This window comes from Capra hircus, chromosome 26 (genome assembly GCF_001704415.2).
Source record: "Capra hircus breed San Clemente chromosome 26, ASM170441v1, whole genome shotgun sequence".
Lineage (NCBI taxonomy): Eukaryota > Metazoa > Chordata > Mammalia > Artiodactyla > Bovidae > Capra > Capra hircus.
In genome coordinates this window covers 2,970,367-2,988,716 of record NC_030833.1, presented here as the reverse complement: position 1 = coordinate 2,988,716, position 18,350 = coordinate 2,970,367, and the positions used below count along the sequence as shown (strand labels likewise).

Genomic DNA, 18,350 nt, shown 5'->3' with positions numbered 1-18,350 from the left:
CCATCTGTGCTGGGCTGCACTGCCGAGTGGGTGAGGCCTCTCCACTTCAGTCACACCCTCACCAGTGGGCGGGTGTGCCTTAAAGGAAGACACCTGGAGATTGAGGCGCACACACCTGCCCCTGGGTCAGGGATGAGAGGCCTGTGGGGTTCAGGAAGGAGCGACGTCTGAAATCAGCTGGGTGCTGGTGCTTCTGTGGGTGTGCCATCCTCTGAAGTTCAGAAAAGCTGGATCCCTCATAAAAATCTGGGGCTCGGAAGCAGCAGAAGTGACCCTCTGCAGACAGACGTTTTCTCAGCCCAGCAAAGCATGTCCCTTAAAAGTCGCCCTCTGCTGAAGGGGAGAAGTCAGGTCCATGAGGGGAGCCATGGGGTCCCCCAGACAGAAGGGTGAGCCCGTGAGGAGAAGAGGCAGCCAGGCCCTCTGAAGCGAGGCTGAGGTGTGCTGGCTTAAACTTACAGAAGTGAGAGGGAGGAAGGGCAGTGACCACAGGGAATGAACAAGAAGGGCTGGAAAAGAAAGAGGAGTCTCAGGCAGGAAAATCATAGCCCTGTAGCTAAACCAGCCTCACAGAGTGGCCGGCACACCAAACAGACGCCCCGGAGCGTGAGGCACAGCGCAGACTCAGAATGGTGTGCCCCTGAAGCCCCCTGCGAGCTGTAGAGCACGTGGAGCCGTGGGGTGTGTGGTGGACATGTGGTGGGAGGGGCGAGGGGGTGGGCTTAGCTACTCTGACTGTATTTCTGGAGAACATTTTTCTTACGGCGAATGCTCAGTGACTGCAGAGGAAGTGGGGGCGGGGGGGTGGTCTGGGAAGGGGCTGGCTCATGCCCACTGGAGCTGCGTCTGAGCTCGTCACTCTTGTTCTCACACCCCCGCCCTGCGGCAGGACTGCAGACACTCAGCCCCGCAGGCGAGCACCGGCCCCAGGACATCCTTCCAGAAACTGTCCCTCCAAGCAGAGGTGAAGGCCCGGGCACAGTGACCCTGCCGCCTTCCTTCCACAGTCCCCTCTCTACCCGTTTAGGGGCAGCAGGTGGAGGGAGGGCCTGGAGGTTGAGTCTCTCCTGTTCTTTATCTTGCAGACCCGCGGAGGCCACCGCTCCTGCTGAGCAGCTCGGAGGTCCCGGGGCAGTGCAGCCCCTGCTGCAGTGCGCGGCCTGGCTGGACGCCTATTTCCGCGAGCCCGCGGTCCTCGAGGGGCTCCCTGTGCCCGCGCTGCACCATCCCATCTTCCAGAAAGGTTGGTACCGCAGCCGCCAGGCGGCCTCTGGCTCAGGGACCCCGACCTGAGCACTGTCAGCCCCTTCCCGGCTCGGGCTGCTGACCACGCCTGCCGCGTGTTTCCCCCGAATGAACAGAGGTGGCGTGTGCCACACAGAACAGCCGGGAGCGCCCGCTCTCCACCCGCTCCACGTGCTCGTGTTCGTCTTGGCACTTGGTCACATAATTCTTGGCAAAGGCAATAAAAATGATCCATGCAGATTGACTCCCGACTCTCACTGGCTGAGAGTTTTAAATAGGAACATGTCTGAATGGCAGTGAATTTTTTAGTAAGCTTACTGTTAACGTACACTATCTGCTTGCCAGCAGTGCCAAGACCCACGTGTGGACAACCGGCCTCCCCACGCACTTGGCTGCTGACACCCTGGACTGGGCGGTGGCAGCGTGTCCTCATGAGAAAGTTTTCAGGCTAACATCTCAAACTTAGCACAGTTAAATGTTGCATGCTTGAGGGATGAGCCGAGAACTTGCTGTCTATGTGCAGCATGATAGTGGCACATAAAGTCTCTGATGACGTAAAACACTTTTCCCAGACAAGTTCTCCTTAAGCTTTTGTTTGCAGATTAATTATGACAACTAATATCATCCTATACACATAGCGGAGGTTTATTTTACATAGTGATTTTCTTCACAGTCATTTTAATATAAGTGAATTATATCAGCAAGTCAAGTGAAAACAATTTGAGCAAGCTCCAGGAGATGGTGGAGGCCAGAGGAGCCTGGCTACAGTCCATGGGGTCGCAGAGTTAGACACGACTGAGCGCCTGAACAACAGCAACAGTTACATAGAGATACATGTGTATAGATGCATACATACCTATACACTTAAGAAAAAAAATTACCATGAGATTTTAGATGAGGTGAATTTAGAGCAGTCTTGAATTTCAAAGTGGAATTTGCTAAATAAGTTTAGTGGTATTCTAACTGCTGCCATAGCAGCACAGCTGAAGGTGGAACAGAGTTTTCAGGGACAGCAGGTAGAGAAGCTCGGGCAAGTTGAGCTAATACCTGAGTTGACCAGCAAGGTCAGGGGAGTGACCAGGTCAGACCCTGGAGGTCTTTGCCCACAATGAACTGAAGCTGAGCATGAACTCGTCAGCGCCTGGGCATCACGTGGGGCTATCTCCAGTGGGCACGTCTCCAGAACAAGACTCCACTGAGAGCTGGGTAGGCCTTTGCCGCATGCCATGCTCAGGTCCAGAGCCTTCCATCGTCCCGAGAGTGGGCCCCCCGGGCCGAGGTGGAGCTGTGGCTGAGTTTGGCCACCGCTGCCTGGCACTCACCACCTGCTCGGAACCGGAACTAGCCCCGCACGTCGCCGGGCCGGGTCGAGTGTGTGCCTGACGCTCTTCATGTGCACCCCACGCACAGCGGGTGCAGGGCGGGGGTCCTGCCGTGCAGTTTGAGGAACTCACGTGTGGGCTTGTCTCTAGAGCAGAGGCTTGGGAATCCTGGAGCAGTGAACGCTTCTGTCCACTGCTGCCATTCACTGCTCTGCCACCAGGAGCAGAAGCGGATTGGCCAAAGCGCTTTCCTTCTCCTTACATGTGTCAAATAAGTGAGCTCAAGTTTAAGATTTAGGATGTTTCAGAGCAGAGACATTATGAAACAGGGCAGGAAGTATCTGTATAATATAATGAGGGTGTCAGCAGGGGGTGAGCTTGTAAAACCCTGCAGTCCTGTCCTCAGTGCTCGAAGAGAGTGGGGACTGGCCACATGCACCCTGCCACCCCCCTTCCCAGCTCAGGCCCGAGCCTGGCCGGCTCTTCTCCTGCAGGTCATGTCATGGTGGGTCTGGGCAACCAGGGCAAGCTGGAGGCAGGCACTAGGCAGGGATGAAGACTGCAGCCACCAGTAGCCCACCTCCTGTTGGACCAGCTCTGCAGTGCTGGGGGACACTCGTGACCGGGGCCAGGTCCCCTCCAGCTGGGTTTTGGGGTGGCAGCAGGAGGGTCCCCAAGGCCAGGCCGCCTGCTGACAGTTAGTGCTGGCTCCCAGGCCAGGATTTCCCATGCCGCAGCCTGTGCCAGCCAGGTTTTTCTAATTTAGCTCAATCACTTCTCCCAGGCGAAGACCAGGTGTGGGGATTTTACAGTTTAAGAAGGGAGGTGGTGGGTGGTTGTAATGTGATTGCTAACATGGAGTTAATTGGCACTAGCCCCAGGTGTGCTGACAGCCTTGCTGCTCAGGGCACGTTGGCTTTGCTCTCTTCCTCTCTGTCCTGGAGCCAGTGAACTGGCTGAGAGGGGAAGGCCCATGCGGGGAGAGCGCTCTAGCACTCCCAGAGCGCCTGATGGCTGTGGGGTCCACCAGGAGGAGAAACCTTTGCAGTCAGGGAGGAGCGGGTGTGTTTATCTGAAAGAAATGCTTCTTGACAAATTCTGTCTTCCATGCCTCTGAGGTTGTGAGCACATTTAGCATCCTTTGGGCATCACCTTTCATCCCGTTCCTCTGAGATGTAGACGTGTGTACCAGACCTTCCTGTCTCAGCTTGGTTGGAAGTGCAGCAGTGACGGAGCTCCTGCTGGAGTCCCGCACCTCCCCGGGTAACTCCCACAGCCCAGCCTGTGAGCCTGGGGGCCCTGCACTGGCTGTGCTGGGTGCCTGGCGCCCCCCTGCTCGGGCAGGACCGCCACCTCACCTCTCAGGCTCTTTGCCTGACATGACGGTCATGCTCACCATCTGGTTTTTTTTTTGTTTGTTTGTTTGTTTGTCAGACTGGTCACAAAACACGGCCTATTAGAATTACTATTTTTGTAGGCTAAGACATATATTGGAAATTTAACGTCCTGCATCTTCTTACCTTGGAGCCTTTCTGAAGTCTGATTAGTAACAAATTGATTATCTGGGTATTTCTACTAAGGAACTGTTAAGCCATCCTCCTGACCAGAAGTCTGGAGGAGGCCTAGGTGGCTGCCTTGCCTGTGGGCCGCCGCAGGTGGGATTTCTTTCGGAAAGGGAGGCAGTCCAGTGAGGTTCATGACGCTGATGAAGGAACGAAAATGAGAGGCGAGTGCAAGAGAGAAGTGTTCTAAGTCCTCATAGGGTTGTGGTTTTACTAACGTAACTTCAAAAACAGAAATGAACGTTTTGTTTTCTGAGTTTTGTGAAAGGGATTTGTTTTTGTGTTTTGCTAATGAGCTGCTGCTGCTGAGCTAGCTGCCTTGTAACTCAGCAAGGCATTTTTAGGGCGGTCGGGTCCTCCCTGTAAACCTCTTACAAAGGTCAGGTTTGTTTATTTTGAATTCATGTTTCTCCAAGAAACAGTTTTTTTAATGAAGCCATTATTCCTGAAATAAATCTGTTTCTTCCATAATAAAATACCATTTTAACTTAGTTTCTGTGAATACTCCCTCGCTTCTTATATTGACTCGTAAAAACGTTAGCCTCTTGGTGTAGCATACCTTAATACCTGTAGCCTTAGCGATCATTGGCGGCAGCAGCCGGAACGACCGGAGCAGCACTGTGCCAAAAACAGGGCCCCCAGACTGTCGAGAAGAGCAGGCCAGGGAAAGCGAGACCCCGTCAGACCCGGACACGTGCGGCACTCTCTTCCCTCTGCCCCGGAGGCCCTCCTGGCAGGTGTGGCCAGGCAGATGGGGGCAGGCCCACTGCCCTGGCCCCATGTGCTTTTTCTGCTGGGCTGGGGGTGGCCTCCCTGGGCGCCCCGAGTCCCCTTGCTGGGGCAGGGCCTGGCGGTGCTCTGGACGGATGCCACAAGGAGCTGCTCCCAGGGAACGCGGGGGGCATTCCGCCTTCCACCCTGTTCTGTCTCGCAGAGGACGGCTTTCAACAGATGAGTTCTGAGTTTTCTTTTTAAAGTGTCTGCAATGTTCCTTTTTAAATGAAATATTTAACAGTTTAATAATTCCTTCGTCACAGCTATTAGCTTGTAGCCATGAAATCCAGTTGCATGACAGTAGTAAAATCTGCGTTTTTTAAACCTGCTGCCTAGAGGGAAGTTTCTTTGCAACTTCTGCTACCGATCCTCTAAAAGGATTCTTGCACTTCTGAGTCTCTTGTGAACCCTGTTTCAGAATGGTTCTTAACAACCCTACCCGTCTGTCAGGGGAAAGGCCCTTTTGGGGAGAATGAGTCCGTTTCCCTGCAGTGTCCTGCATGTGGCCCCCTGAGCCCCCTCCGTTCGGGGTCCCAGGGCCTGCTGTGGCGCCCTGCCACTCCCCACACCCTGGGGCCAGCCCAGGGCGCCCTCAGGGGGTGTGTGGTGAGGAAGGGAGGCTGCTCCCCCGTCCCTTCCGGAGCCATGGCAAGATGCACCTTTGTGCTCACGGGCCACTTGTACTGATATTTTCCCTGAATTAAAAAAAAAAAAGAATTACCGATTTAAAGAGAAAATAGCTATAACAGGAGATGCTTTACAGGTTCTCGTTGGTAGCCATCACTGTTCTCCCATATTCTAAGTGAGGGATTCTAACAATTGTTGACCTTCCTGAGATGTTACCTGGTAGGGCTCCTTCCAAGGCCCATCTGTTGATTAGAACAAGTGAACCCTTGCACCTCGGTGGGAAGGAAACAGCTACTGAGAATGTACTCTCAACCCTCGAGCTGCTGAGCACTCTTCAGGGCTGACAAGACTTGGAAATCTGGGTCTGTGGCCTTCGACGTCTGAGGCTGGCAAAGGTGAAATGGAGAGGCCACGTGAAAAGCCCGGGAGAGGGTGGTCAGCCGTGGAGCTCAGGGTGCTGGGAAGGGGATCTGAGGTCTCGGATCAAGACCAGAGGCCGCTGCCAGGAGCAGCCCGTCCCCTCTTTCGTGGAAAGTAACACCCAGTGTGTTGTTGTGGTTCAGGACCCTGGGAAAAAAGAAGTGGAAGTGTCTGAATAAAGCAGGGCGGGGCTCAGTGAAGCGGATATGGGTGTAGGGGGAGTCCTGGGGCGCAGAGGTGGGGAGCAGGCTGCCTTCCTCATCAGCGTGTTCGCTGTGACGCTCCAGGGCTCCCTTAATTACCCCAGGGACTCCTCCCTGCTCGGAGGAGAGCCCCGCGTTTTCTGGGAGGCCCTCTGTCCAGCCTTCAGAAGGGCCTGCAGCTGACTCGTAGGCCAGAGGGAGTCCTCACCAGCGGGCCATCCTCTCCTGCCTGCCTGGCCCCCACCCTTGTTGGAATATTGCATCACTTCCAGCCCCTTAGTGGAACAGAAGATCCCCAGAATTCTGTGTCCTGCGTTGGGGGCTCCCAGCCGAGGCAGAAGGAGCATCATTTGAGACTGTGGACCCTGTGAGGCTGGCCAGGCCAGCTCAGGGAAGTCCGTGCCCTTCAGCAGGAGCGTCCTGTCTCCACTGACCAAGTCCTTTCTAGCGAGTTGGTGCGTATCGCAGGAGCCCGAGGTCCTCATGTCTCAGGGTTGTTAGTTTTCACGTTCTGTTTTCACGCAGTTTCCTGTCTGGCAGCTATCGTTAGTCCTTGTTTACTCTTTGTTCCGTGTAACCACATCTCGAGCTAGCAGAGTTTTTAAAGTTTCAGCTGGGATTGATTCAAGCAAACAAGTTCTCCAGGTTACTCTCCTAGCTGAGGCCCCCCTCTTCCTGAGAGTGCGTGTGTCAGAATGCTCTGGAGTGCCTGTTAACAATGCTGTGTCTGCAGCATCCATACTTCTCACCCCAGTCACATTAAAATCCTACAAGAGGCAAAGTACATATGCCGCATTTTGAGAAGTACTGCTTTTAAAGAATTTATTAAAAGGGATCTAACGCTAAGTGCTTTTACTGTATGTTTCACCCTATACTAAGGTCAATATTCCTAATTTAATAATGGTTTTGCTTGAGACATAACTGTGGCTCAGTTCAGTTCAGTCGCTCAGTCGTGTCCGACTCTTTGCAACCCCATGAATCGCAGCACGCCAAGCCTCCCTGTCCATCACCAACTCCCAGAATTCACTCAGACTCGCGTTCATCAAGTCAGTGATGCCATCCAGCCATCTCATCCTCAGTCGTCCTTTTCTCCTCCTGCCTCCAATCCCTCCCAGCATCAAAGTCTTTTCCAATGGGTCAATTCTTCGCATGAGGTGGCCAAAGTACTGGAGTTTCAGCTTCAGCATCATTCCCTCCAAAGAAATCCCAGGGCTGATCTCCTTCAGAATGGACTGGTTGGATCTCCTTGCAGTCCAAGGGACTCTCAAGAGTCTTCTCCAACACCACAGTTCAAAAGCATCAGTTCTTCGGTGCTCAGCCTTCTTCCCAGTCCAGCTCTCACGTCCATACTAGTTAAGCAATTTTGCTGTAGTAATCGACATCGTGAAGCCTGGCATGCTGCAGTCCATGGAGTCGCAAAGAGTCAGGCACGACTGAGCGACCGAACTGAATCCACAGCTTCAGTAAGTTCTAGGCTTTGCATGCCTCTTCTTGCTTTCAGAGCTTTGCTCACAGCCAGGTGACAAGGCAGGGGGCCCCACATAGCCTTAACAGTTGATGGGAAAGACTAGGCAAGACAGGCTGCCCGTCGGAACGTCTGTTTGCGGGTATGGACGGACAACCAGATGATGCCCCCAGGAGCCTTGCCAGGATGCCCTGGGGTAGAGCCCTAGCAGCGGCAACTAGAGCCTTCAGGAGGTGTCTGGATACTTTGGCCAAAAGTGTGTTTTTCCTCTGAAGCAGGCAGACAACCGAAGCTGTAGCTTCTTGTGGAGCTCTCTGAGTAGTGGGCGTGGCCAAGAAAGGGGCGAGAGGATCTTCAGGTTCTGGATGCTGACCTGAGGCTGCCACTGCTGTGAGGTGTCCGTGCTCACTTGCCCTGGGGAGCAAGTGGGGTGCAATGCTCGCCCTCTCCTGTGCTGGCTCGGGTACCCCTGCAGCCTGCTGGGCTCCGCACGAGAGCCTGGGGTCCCTGCACAAAGAGCCCTCTGACTAAGCAGTAATTACAAGGGGCTCCTGGGAGGCCTAGCTCAGGGGAAGTTTCCTCCTAAATCTAAGAGGTGGTCAGATCCATGTTCCCTAAGGTTTCCATAAATCAGGCAAAAAAAATTGAACTGAGAATGCCTTCACTCAAGGCTACAGAGTCACACAGTATAATTTAACCAAGCTCAAAGATAACCAGAAAGTTGGTTTGAAAGTCAGCTACTTTCAAACCTTATAGGATACAATGAGGTCTCTATTACAAATAAATAGTGCTTAAAATTGAAATTATTACAAGTATTACCTTTATGAGAAAATATTAACATTAAAGTATGACTTATCTTGGCCATAGTAATTAAACATCCTACCAGTGAAGCTTCCGATTGAAAAATGAGTCACCCTAATTACATTCACACGTTTAGAAAGACATTACCTACAAGGTCCTGTGTTGGACTTGGGTGTGTTTCACCTCGAAAAAAGGAATAGAGAATCAAGTTTCTTTCTGCTGGGAGAAGTGAGTTACACTGTCACTTTCTTCAATACTTTTCATTTGAAATGAGCTTTAAAAATTAAGAATCGTCTGACAAGCCTGTATTTTACCGTGACAAACCGACCTTTCCTTACGTTTCCAAAGAGGATGTTTAGTATTTTGTTGGCATAAGATGTTATCTGGTCACATTTACAGACGACATTAACGTATTTTGATATCACGCTAGCAAAAATAAATAGAATCATTTCTAATACTTGGGTTTATAGAGAAAGCGCTGTTTTAGTAAAACACTATATAAAACTAGACTGTAAGTTACCGACGTTAAATGTACAAGTATTGATATAAAACTAATGGCAGTGATGCCGTCTAGCTATTTGTAGGATCCAAAAGTGTACAAACTGTTCCTTAATTTAAATGCTCTCTCTCTCAGGTTTACTTGCAACCCTTATGTTCAAGGTGACTCAGTTCATTTCAATCACTCAGTCGTGTCCCACTCCTTGCGACCCCATGGACTGCAGCAGGCCTGGCCTCCCTGTCCATCACCCGCTCCCAGAGCTTGCTCATGTCCATTGAGTCGATGATGCCATCCAACCAGCCAAGATGATTCAGAGTATAGGATTTATGAGCATACAGGTCCCATTTTGAAGGTCATGTTTCCATCCGAATGGAAAAGTAAGGTATCTCCTGGAGAAGATCTGTCTCTCTGAGATGTGGCTTTCATGACCTTGAGGGGTGGGACTCTGTAGGCAGGACAGACCTTCTGGAAGCTCAGCTGCCAGGGCATTGAGTGAAGTTTTAAGGCCATGTAACAAAGTGCTTCTGAAACTAAAGACTGAAGTAGCAGAAGAAGGGTGTTTAGCTCTTCTGCATGTCTCTGAGCTATATTCAGACATTCCCTTGCCCTCTAAGTGCCAGGAAGCAGCAGCCCTGCTGAGCCCTGCCCTTGGCCAGCATCACCCTGTACAGAATCCCTGTGACAATGGCGACCCCTCCTTCCTCTCTTCCTTGCACCATGTGCTTACCACGGCACAGGCACATTGTGTAGAGGACCACCCCGGATTTAGGGGCAGGGGGCATTGTCCGCTCTTTCTAAAAACACTGCCGCCCTCAGCAGGGCCACGAGGTCCAGCAGCAGCCCGCCCTTTGAGCCAGTCCTCCAACCCAGGGAGGGAGAGAGGCCCAGGGCTCGCCACTTGGCCAGGACGTGTGCTTTTCTCAGTGAGTCCGCATCTCTTCCCTCTTTGTAGAGTAAAATATGCAAGAACCAACATAAATGGCATATCCCCCCCCCCTTTTTTCCTCAAGAATTGGGCCTTTGATGTTCAAGAGCAGCTAATATTAAAGACCATCCCTAGCAGGCTGTAGAAACTGCGCCTATTTATGACGAATGTAAAACAGCACAAATCTCACAGAATATGATGGTATCATTAGTTTGTGAATCGCATCCTTGAAAATAACTGTGGAGGAGCCAAATCGGTTTAAAAGAAGATAACAAAATGGTTTAAGCTACTTAGGTTGAATGCCAATTATATTTTAATATTCAACTGAGCATATTTTACTAAGAAAAAAGGCCGCGTTGACGCATGCATAACTCATTGGCAGCGTCGGCCAGCTGTGCCACTCTACTCTCCGAATCACTTTGTGCATTTTAGTAGCATGGTAATTTAGTAGAGAACTACCTGAGTGATGGCATTTTCAATGAGCAGGTAATCTACAGAGAATTTTTATATGGTTATGAGTTCTGTGCTTCAGCCCGGCAACACAAAAATACATCAAGACCAATTACGGTATCAACTTCCAGTGTGGCGCCCTCGCCACGCAAGTGCATGTATTTCTGCCCCAGGCATTTCAAATTGCATCTAATTTGAAATCTTTGGGGTTTTAATTAAATTTCAGAATATATGGAATTCTTCATTAGCACCTGCTCTGAATAGCAGATTGCCCTTCTCTCGGTTTCTCGTTAAAGAAGTAGGCTGTGGTAAAGAGCATGTTCAGGAACCGATCATTTGTGGGGCCTGGGTATTGGAACAGAAATAGTGAAATGCAAAATAATATCAAAAAGATTATTAGTCCAGGGAGAGTCTCTTGATTTGTATTTTAATGGAATTTTACATTTCTCTTAATGATTTGCAAATTGTCCTCTGATTATAAGATGCATTAAGCTTTTCATTTTAATGGCAAAGACACAGCCATTAGCAGAATTTTTTTTCCTGTCTCCTTTTTAGAGTGCTTCCCTGCAGCAGATAAATATTGAAACCATTAACACCTTTTGATGTTCGTCACAGCCCGCGTCTGGGACCTGCACATAGCTCCCGAGGTCTCTTGGTGTTTGCACCTGGCCAGGGGCCCCAACTCTTCACCTGATGTGTTTCCTTTTCTAGAATACTGGACTCGCGTTTAAGGTTTCATTAGAGGTCTGGTGTGTCTGGGTTGAAGCTAATGCATTTAAATGTTATCCATGGTCCCAGTAGCGTGAATAGAAGCTGTGTTGTCAGTGTGGAGGATGGTGGTCAGCAGGCCTGGAGCCAGGGAGAGCCAGAGGGATACCCCTGGAGAGTTGGGAAGAGTATCCCTCCACCCTCTGACCGCCCTGCAGAGCCCCCGAGGGCACGGGCCTGGGCTGCCCAGGCTGGGGCCACTCCACCTTGAGGGCGGGGCAGCTGCCCATAGTTGGGCCTCTGAGATGATGCCTTGCTTCTCAGGCACAGACGTTTGGTCCTTCCCAGCATATGCGTGGTCTCCGTGACCAGGCTCTTCTGCTCCATCTCCTGCACATGCCGAGGGAGCCCTGGGCTCTGACCCAGGTGCAGCGTTTCAAATCCAGGAGCCCTGCTCCCTGGGACGACCAAGGCTGCCGGCACCCAGCGCTTGCTCAAGAGCAGAGCTTGGCTCCAGGCGGAAGCAGCAGCCAAGGTCCCGTTCCCGAGCAGCCCCGCGTGCAGGTCGAGTGAGCGCGGCCTGGCGCCACGTGGCTCTGCGGGTGGAGCCAGGCCCACACCACCCGGCTCCACCGTGGTCTCTCCCCAGCTCATGTGGCAGGTTCCCTGGCGGCTGCTCGGCCCACCACCCTGGACTGAGCGTGCCGCGGCGCTTTCCTCCCAAGAGAGCGTGGAAGGGAGCGTGGGAAGCATCAGGATGACCGCTCCCCGCTGCCTGGACATGGCCCTCGAGTGATTCTTGGCAGTAGCTCCTTTCTGACGCACTTCAGGGTCAGACGCCGTTCAGTTTGACGTATTTATTGAATGTCTTCCCCAGACTTAGATAGTTGTCGCCCTCTTCAAAGTGAAGGTGGGTTGCAAGGGGAGGACTCCAGGCCTCCCTGTCAGCCCATCCTCCACTGGTCAGTGGGCACACAGGTGCCCATCTCTGGCAGAGCCCTCGGCCAGACCATGGAGAAGGGAGTTGAATTGGTCAGTCATTCAACAATTATTTATTGAGCTGTAACCAAAGCCCTCTTTTTGCTCTTGGAACTTACAAACTAAATGAAGTTCTGGGCCTTATGAGCTTGTGTTTTAGTAGGAAATATGTATGTGTTTTTAAGTATATACTAGTATATATATACACATACATACCCCTAGACCATCAGGGAGTGATGTACTTGCTAGGAAAAAATATTACTCAGGCCTTGGGGAGGGGCCTGGGGTGGGGGTGGGAGTGGCTCCTCTGGAACGCACGGTCAGGGCTCCACGAGCTCAGAATCCAGATGCTTGGTTGGCAATCTCATCATCTTCCCTCTCTTGTTTGAACAGTCAAATTTTGGGGGGAAAGCAAGAAAATTATGTAAATAAATTCCTTTTGAATCATTTTTTATCATGTGAAGGAAAGGAGCAGTTTCAAGAGTTTCACTCAGAATAACTGTGGAGTGCGTTATTGACAGGCTGTTTTTTGGTTTTTTTTTTTAATGAAATAGCCACATCAGACAAAAGCATACTCATGAAGGATTTGTAAGGCATAAACAAAAGAGGGAAGACGCGTCTGTGCACACCCAGGTTGAGGGTGAAGCCCAGCCAGCCCCGCTCAGTCCCGTGTGTCCTCCCAGCCACGCCGGCCTGCCCCCAGCCCGGCTCCATGCTTTGCACTTTCTATATGGATGAAATAGTGCTGTGACTTGCTTCTTTCATTCAGCGTTTCTGTGAAACTCATCTGTTTTAAATCCTATAGAGATACTTTGCTAATTACGACGAATAGAGAGAATCTCATCTTATGGGCATGCTGTAATTTTTTCCTGTCCTCTGTTGCTGGGCATTGGGGTTCTCCTCGTTCTTTGCCTTTTAAACTAATGATGTTACAAGTGCTTTAGCACATGTGTCCGGGTGGCTGGAGGTATGGGCAGAGTCCTGAAGAAAGGGGAGCTACACAGAATTTCTGCAAGGGTTGGTTGTAGAATGCTGTTGTATGTGAGGAGTGCCATTCTGTGTGGGGGGAACCACATGAGATTGGCCTGGGGCTACTGGGAGCTGAGGCTGAACGAGTCCAAGGAGAGTAGACAGCACTGGAAGTGGAAATACATGGGAGAGTTAAGGGGGGAAAAGTTCGTGTTTATTGATTTTCAGTAAAAAATGATTAACTGTTGAGCATATAAATAATAAATTTGGCATTTTATAATATGGAAGTAACAAAAGGCTGGACTGGGGAAATGGAAATATTCTGCTGTCAGTTCATAGGTTATGGTGAGCAAGTGTCATATTAATTGAAAGAAGGGTTTGATAAATTAAAGAAGCATATTATAAATCCTACAATGCTACTAAAAAATAAAACTGAAATGAATAGTTCATAGGTCAGTATAGAAGGTAAAATAGCTAATTTTTAAAGTAATCTAAAATAAGGCAGAAAAAACAGGGAAAGAAGAACAGAAAACAGCTGGGACCAATAGCAAGTTGGTACTAGATAGATTCAAGTCCAGACATAGTGATAAGGTACTTTAAATGTAAATGGTGTTAAGGTTCAAATAAAAAAGCATAGATAAACAGACTGGATTTTAAAAAACAGACTCACTATATATTTTCTACAATAAACACATAATTTCAAAGGACAGAGTTCTGTGCAAAGATGTAAGAAAAACAAAAGCCTGTAGGAAGGACCCTGTTTTCAGTTTATATAATTGTTTACGCGGGCCTCCCTAGTGGCTCAGAAGTTAAGAGCCTGCCTGCCAATCCAGGGGACACGGGCTCAGCTCCTGGGTCAGGAAGATGCCCTGGAGAAGGGAATGGCAATCCACTTCAGTCTTCTTGCCTAGGAAATTCGATGGACAGAGGAGCCCAGTAGGCTGCAGCCCATAAGGTCACAAAACACAGTTTATCAACTAAACAGCAGCAGCCATCTACATAGAATATCTCATAGAATTCTGAATAGCTATTAAAATTAATAAATCTAACAAGGTTGAGGATATAGTTTTAATATGTAAGATTTAATTGATTTTTACGTAATAAAGTTAAGGATTAAATTTAAAACACTGAGTTTTCAAGTAGTATCCAAAGTATAAAGATTAGCTTTAGTAAAACGGACGCAAACCTTTCCACTGGACAATATAACACATGACTGAGCGAAATTAAAGAGGACCTGAGGAAACTGCCTCAGTGGACAGGAAGTGGAGCGAATCGGAGCAAACTCCAGGAGATAGTGGAGAACAGAGGAGCCTGGTGGAACACAGTCCGTGGGGTTGTGGAGAGTCAAACACGACTTAGCGACTGAGCAACAGCCACACAGTAAGTGCACAGCCCTTGGTCGTTGGGGAAGCCAGCATTGCCAAGAAGTTAGTTCTCTGTGAACTGTTCTCTGTGTTCAGTCCCATGAGTCCTTTAAGTTCCCAGCTGATTCTAAATTTATATGAAAATGCAAAGAGGCTGGAATATCTAAAGCAGCCGTGAAAAAGAATAAAAATTGTAGGACTTAATTACCTGATTTTAAGACTTAAAGACAGATCTTCTGTAGTCAAGACGCCGTGGCACTGGCTTAAGCCTTCAGTCCTTGGAGCAACAGAACATAGTCGAGATCCACACTTCTGCAGCCATTGCATCCTTGAGAAAGACTCCAAACGGATGAGGAGAGTAAATCCTTTCAACAAATAGTGCTTGAACAACTGGGCCTCTCTTTCTCACACAGACACACACACACACATTCACGCAAAGGTGCCTTGACCCCTAGTTCACACTGTACGTGAAAATTAATTTGAGATGTATCATGTACATAAAACAGAAACTCTAAAGCTTTTATTTAGAAGAAAACATGGAGAATATCTTCCTGTTACTAAAAAAATACACAATCCTGAAATACAAACTCATGATAGAAAATAACAATGAAATAGACTTTATCAAAAGTAAAATACATCATTAAGAAAATAAATTGGAAAGTCTTGGAGTAAAAGAGAATGCTTGCTGCACGTATATTCTGTGTCAGTAGCCATGGGTTGAATGACTGAGGCAAGTGATGAATTACAGAGGACTTCATTTAATCAATTAATATTTCCCCAGTCTGCCACTGATGTTGGAGGCTCGTCAGTCTGAGTGTCAAGCAGTGTTCCTAGACCTGAAAGCCGCCGTGTCATTTCCCCGCCTTCTCCTGAGTGTGGTGTTGGCCCAGCAGGGTGGGCAGCCTTTTCAGAGAGCGCTTCTCCAGCGCTGGGGAGCCCTTTGTCTGCAGGGCAGTCTTGGTGTGTGGCCGCACACAGCCACGGGCAGGGGACTCCGGTCGCTGCCTGCTGCTGTGGAACAGGACCCGGCTTGAAGTTGGCCATCATTTGTTGACCACTCCGCAGAGTCTGAGTTATCAGCGTTTTTTTTCATGGAAACATCTGAAGGAATTTGAGCCCCTGATCATGTACGGGACTCAACCACTGTTTAAAGTTTTTAGTGGTAAGGTGCACACCTGATAGTGCAAATTCAAAGTCGAACGTTTTTAATTTTGTCTCTGCTGGTGCAAGTGAAAAAACTCTCCTCGCCTCACCCCTGCCTCCTAAATGAAGACTCAGAATTCAGTTGCTAAATTTGAAGGACCTCATGCAAAGAGTTGACTCATTGGAAAAGACTCTGATGCTGGGAGGGATTGGGGGCAGGAGGAGAAGGGGACGACAGAGGATGAGATGGCTGGATGGCATCACCAACTCAATGGACGTGAGTTTGAGTGAACTCTGGGAGTTGGTAATGGACTGGGAGGCCTGGCGTGCTGCGATTCATGGGGTCGCAAAGAGTCGGACATGACCGAGTGAGTGAACTGAACCGAAAGTCATGTTTAAGGGGATCATGGGACTTGGGAGAATATTAGTGAGGTGCTTTCTATGACTGTAGATTTTGTTTCTGTGTTTAGAGTCCAGTTTCCCAGCCTGAGATAACTGATGTTCACTTTGAGAATCTGGGAGGCCGGGGCTGACTTTAGAATTGCTGTGATATACCACCTTGTTGCCGTAGTCAGTTAAGAATCATAATGCAGTCCTGGCTTTCGGTCTGCCCAGGGCTCCCTGCTGAATTCTGAAAGCCCGTGGTCCTGTCTGGAACAGACATGGGGTGGCTCCGAAGCGTGTCCTTGGTGGCCCTCGCCTCTGGTGTCCATGCTCTTGTTGCTGCCCCAGCTGAGTCAGGCTGGCCCCGAAGGGCCCGCAGGATGCAGCAGGAGTGATGGCGTGGCTCCCGAGGCAGGGAAGGGCCCTTGGGTCACTTCTGAGAGAAGCCACCTGGTGTCATCACAACACTCAGGCAGCCCTTTGGAGAGGTCGCGTGGGGAGGACCCGAGGCCTCGGACTTTGCAGAGAAGCCAATGGTTGGGAGACAGTAGGGGACTTATCCTGCTTTGGTCTCTCACCTACTCAGAACAGGGGGACCATGTCCTCAGGCCTTTGTAAAGGGGCAAGGACTGCCCTTTCAGGGAAGTATAAACTGCTGGAGGACCGTAGCATGACCTTACGGGGTTGCCGCCTGCCCACAGCAGCCCGTCTCGGCTCTCAGCCCTGGTTCCTGAAAGGAGAGGAAGGGACCAGGACCCCCTGGCTGGGAGGCCCTCCTCCCACCTTCCCTGCCACCCACCCGTCGAGGGCACACAGTACCCCCTTCACCCACACCTGCGCAGCCTCGTCCTCATTTGAATAGGTGAGAAACCAAAGTCAGCTGCACAATTGGAGCTGGATTCCATCACTCAGAATTCAGTCACAACTTCTTTTGAATTCTTCAGCTGCCCTGCGGCAAAGGCTCAATGTTGATACTGAGATTAATCCCCAAAGAGCCCCTCATTTCTCTGCAGAGAAATTAAAGCTTGCCAGTTTTCCTTTTGCCTGTCCTTCTGACAGCTCTGTCAGTAATGATATGCCTTCTCCATGGCGTAATCCCTGTCCCACGGTAAAGAATAATTCATTAAGAAATTAAGGGCTTAGCTTCTTTCTGTTGGGTTGGTCATCAAAAGTTAGCTAAAATTATTTAACAGACCTCAGGGCTGTTTTAGACAAGCTCAAGAAGCCACATGGGTGGGGATCTTTCAGACTCACCGCCCCACACCCCTGCTTTAGATTTGCCCATGTTCCCAGTCACGTGACACCAACTGGACCCTCTCATGCTGGGCCCAGGATGGTGGGGCTGTGCTCCCTTTTAGACTTGCAGGAGCAGCGAGGTATCTGTTGATGCAGCTGGATGCTACAGAGGGCTAGCAGGCGGCTTGGAAAGCTTCTGGAGGAACGCACGGGTGTTGTGGAGCTGGGTTGGAGAGGGGTGGGATAGTGTACCTATGCTGACGTGGTTTTATAGGCCGGTGGGGCGTGTAGCCTGAAATGGCGGGGATCTGAAAGTCACTAGCAGCTGGTCCCTTTAATGCCACTGGACCGAAACCACGAAAAGAAGGCGAGGTTCGAGGGAGGCCTCTCATTGCCACTGTGGGCACACAGAGGGACACCCGCATTGGAAAGCGCTGTGTCATCTTAAATCTGATCACCCACCTCTCTGTTGTTTGGATGACGAGATTGTGGCCGCGGGCAGCCCTGGCTCCCGTGGGCCAGGCTGGTTCAGGCGACCAGCTGAGAAAGTGGAGTATTTCTGAGGGAACAGGGGAAAGAAAGGCCCTGAGATGGGGCGTGGGGAGAGGCAGCACGCTGGGAGAGGAGGCGCTTGGGGCTGGGGGTCGAAGGGAAGCAGGACCAGAGGCTCAGGCTTGATGCCCACACCCTTTTCACAGGGACCCTCAGGAACACGTCAACCCCTTCCCTCCCTCCCCCTTCTTCCTTTTTTTTTTTTTTTTTTTTTTTACAGCCTTTCTCTGTATTTCTCTGTATTTCCTCTGTAGTGTTCAGAAACTGCTAACACCTGTTCAAAAGTCAGTTATCCAGGTTTGAGCTGAATGACAATTATTTGAATGGTAAAGGGTGTTAATGTATAATTATTCACATTCATACCAGGACATTCACAGTTTAATCATTTCTCTGTAGGCTTCCTTAAGTTTGAGCTTTAAGTCTTAGGCATAATTCTTTTGTTAAATAAGTTTCGGGAGCTCTAATTATTGGGAAGGTGAATACAAATACAATATGCCCAGGTGCAGCCGCGAGGCTGTTGAGCCTACCTCACCTGCACCAGCCTCGCCAGGTGAGAGCCTTGTCTCCCCGCAGCGGGTGAGGCCGAGGCTCGTTTCCGAGGGCTGATACAGTCCAATCTGCCAGCGAGATGAGCTGGAAGACTGTGTTCTGGTATGCTCCGGGCCAGCCGGGCCCTGCTCCTCTGGCCAGGCATGGACAGGGAGGGGCCCCCTAACCCTTCAT

At 50.2% G+C, this 18,350-nt stretch overlaps 1 protein-coding gene across 1 annotated transcript in view; it reads left to right on the top strand.

The window, feature by feature from the left end:
- MGMT (O-6-methylguanine-DNA methyltransferase) overlaps positions 1–18,350 on the top strand; it is a 265,021-nt gene that overhangs the window by 224,345 nt on the left and 22,326 nt on the right. The window contains exon 3 of the mRNA XM_018041611.1: positions 1,086–1,243. Within this exon, the coding sequence (XP_017897100.1) occupies positions 1,086–1,243 (158 nt within the window). The remainder of the gene's footprint in view (positions 1–1,085; positions 1,244–18,350) is intronic.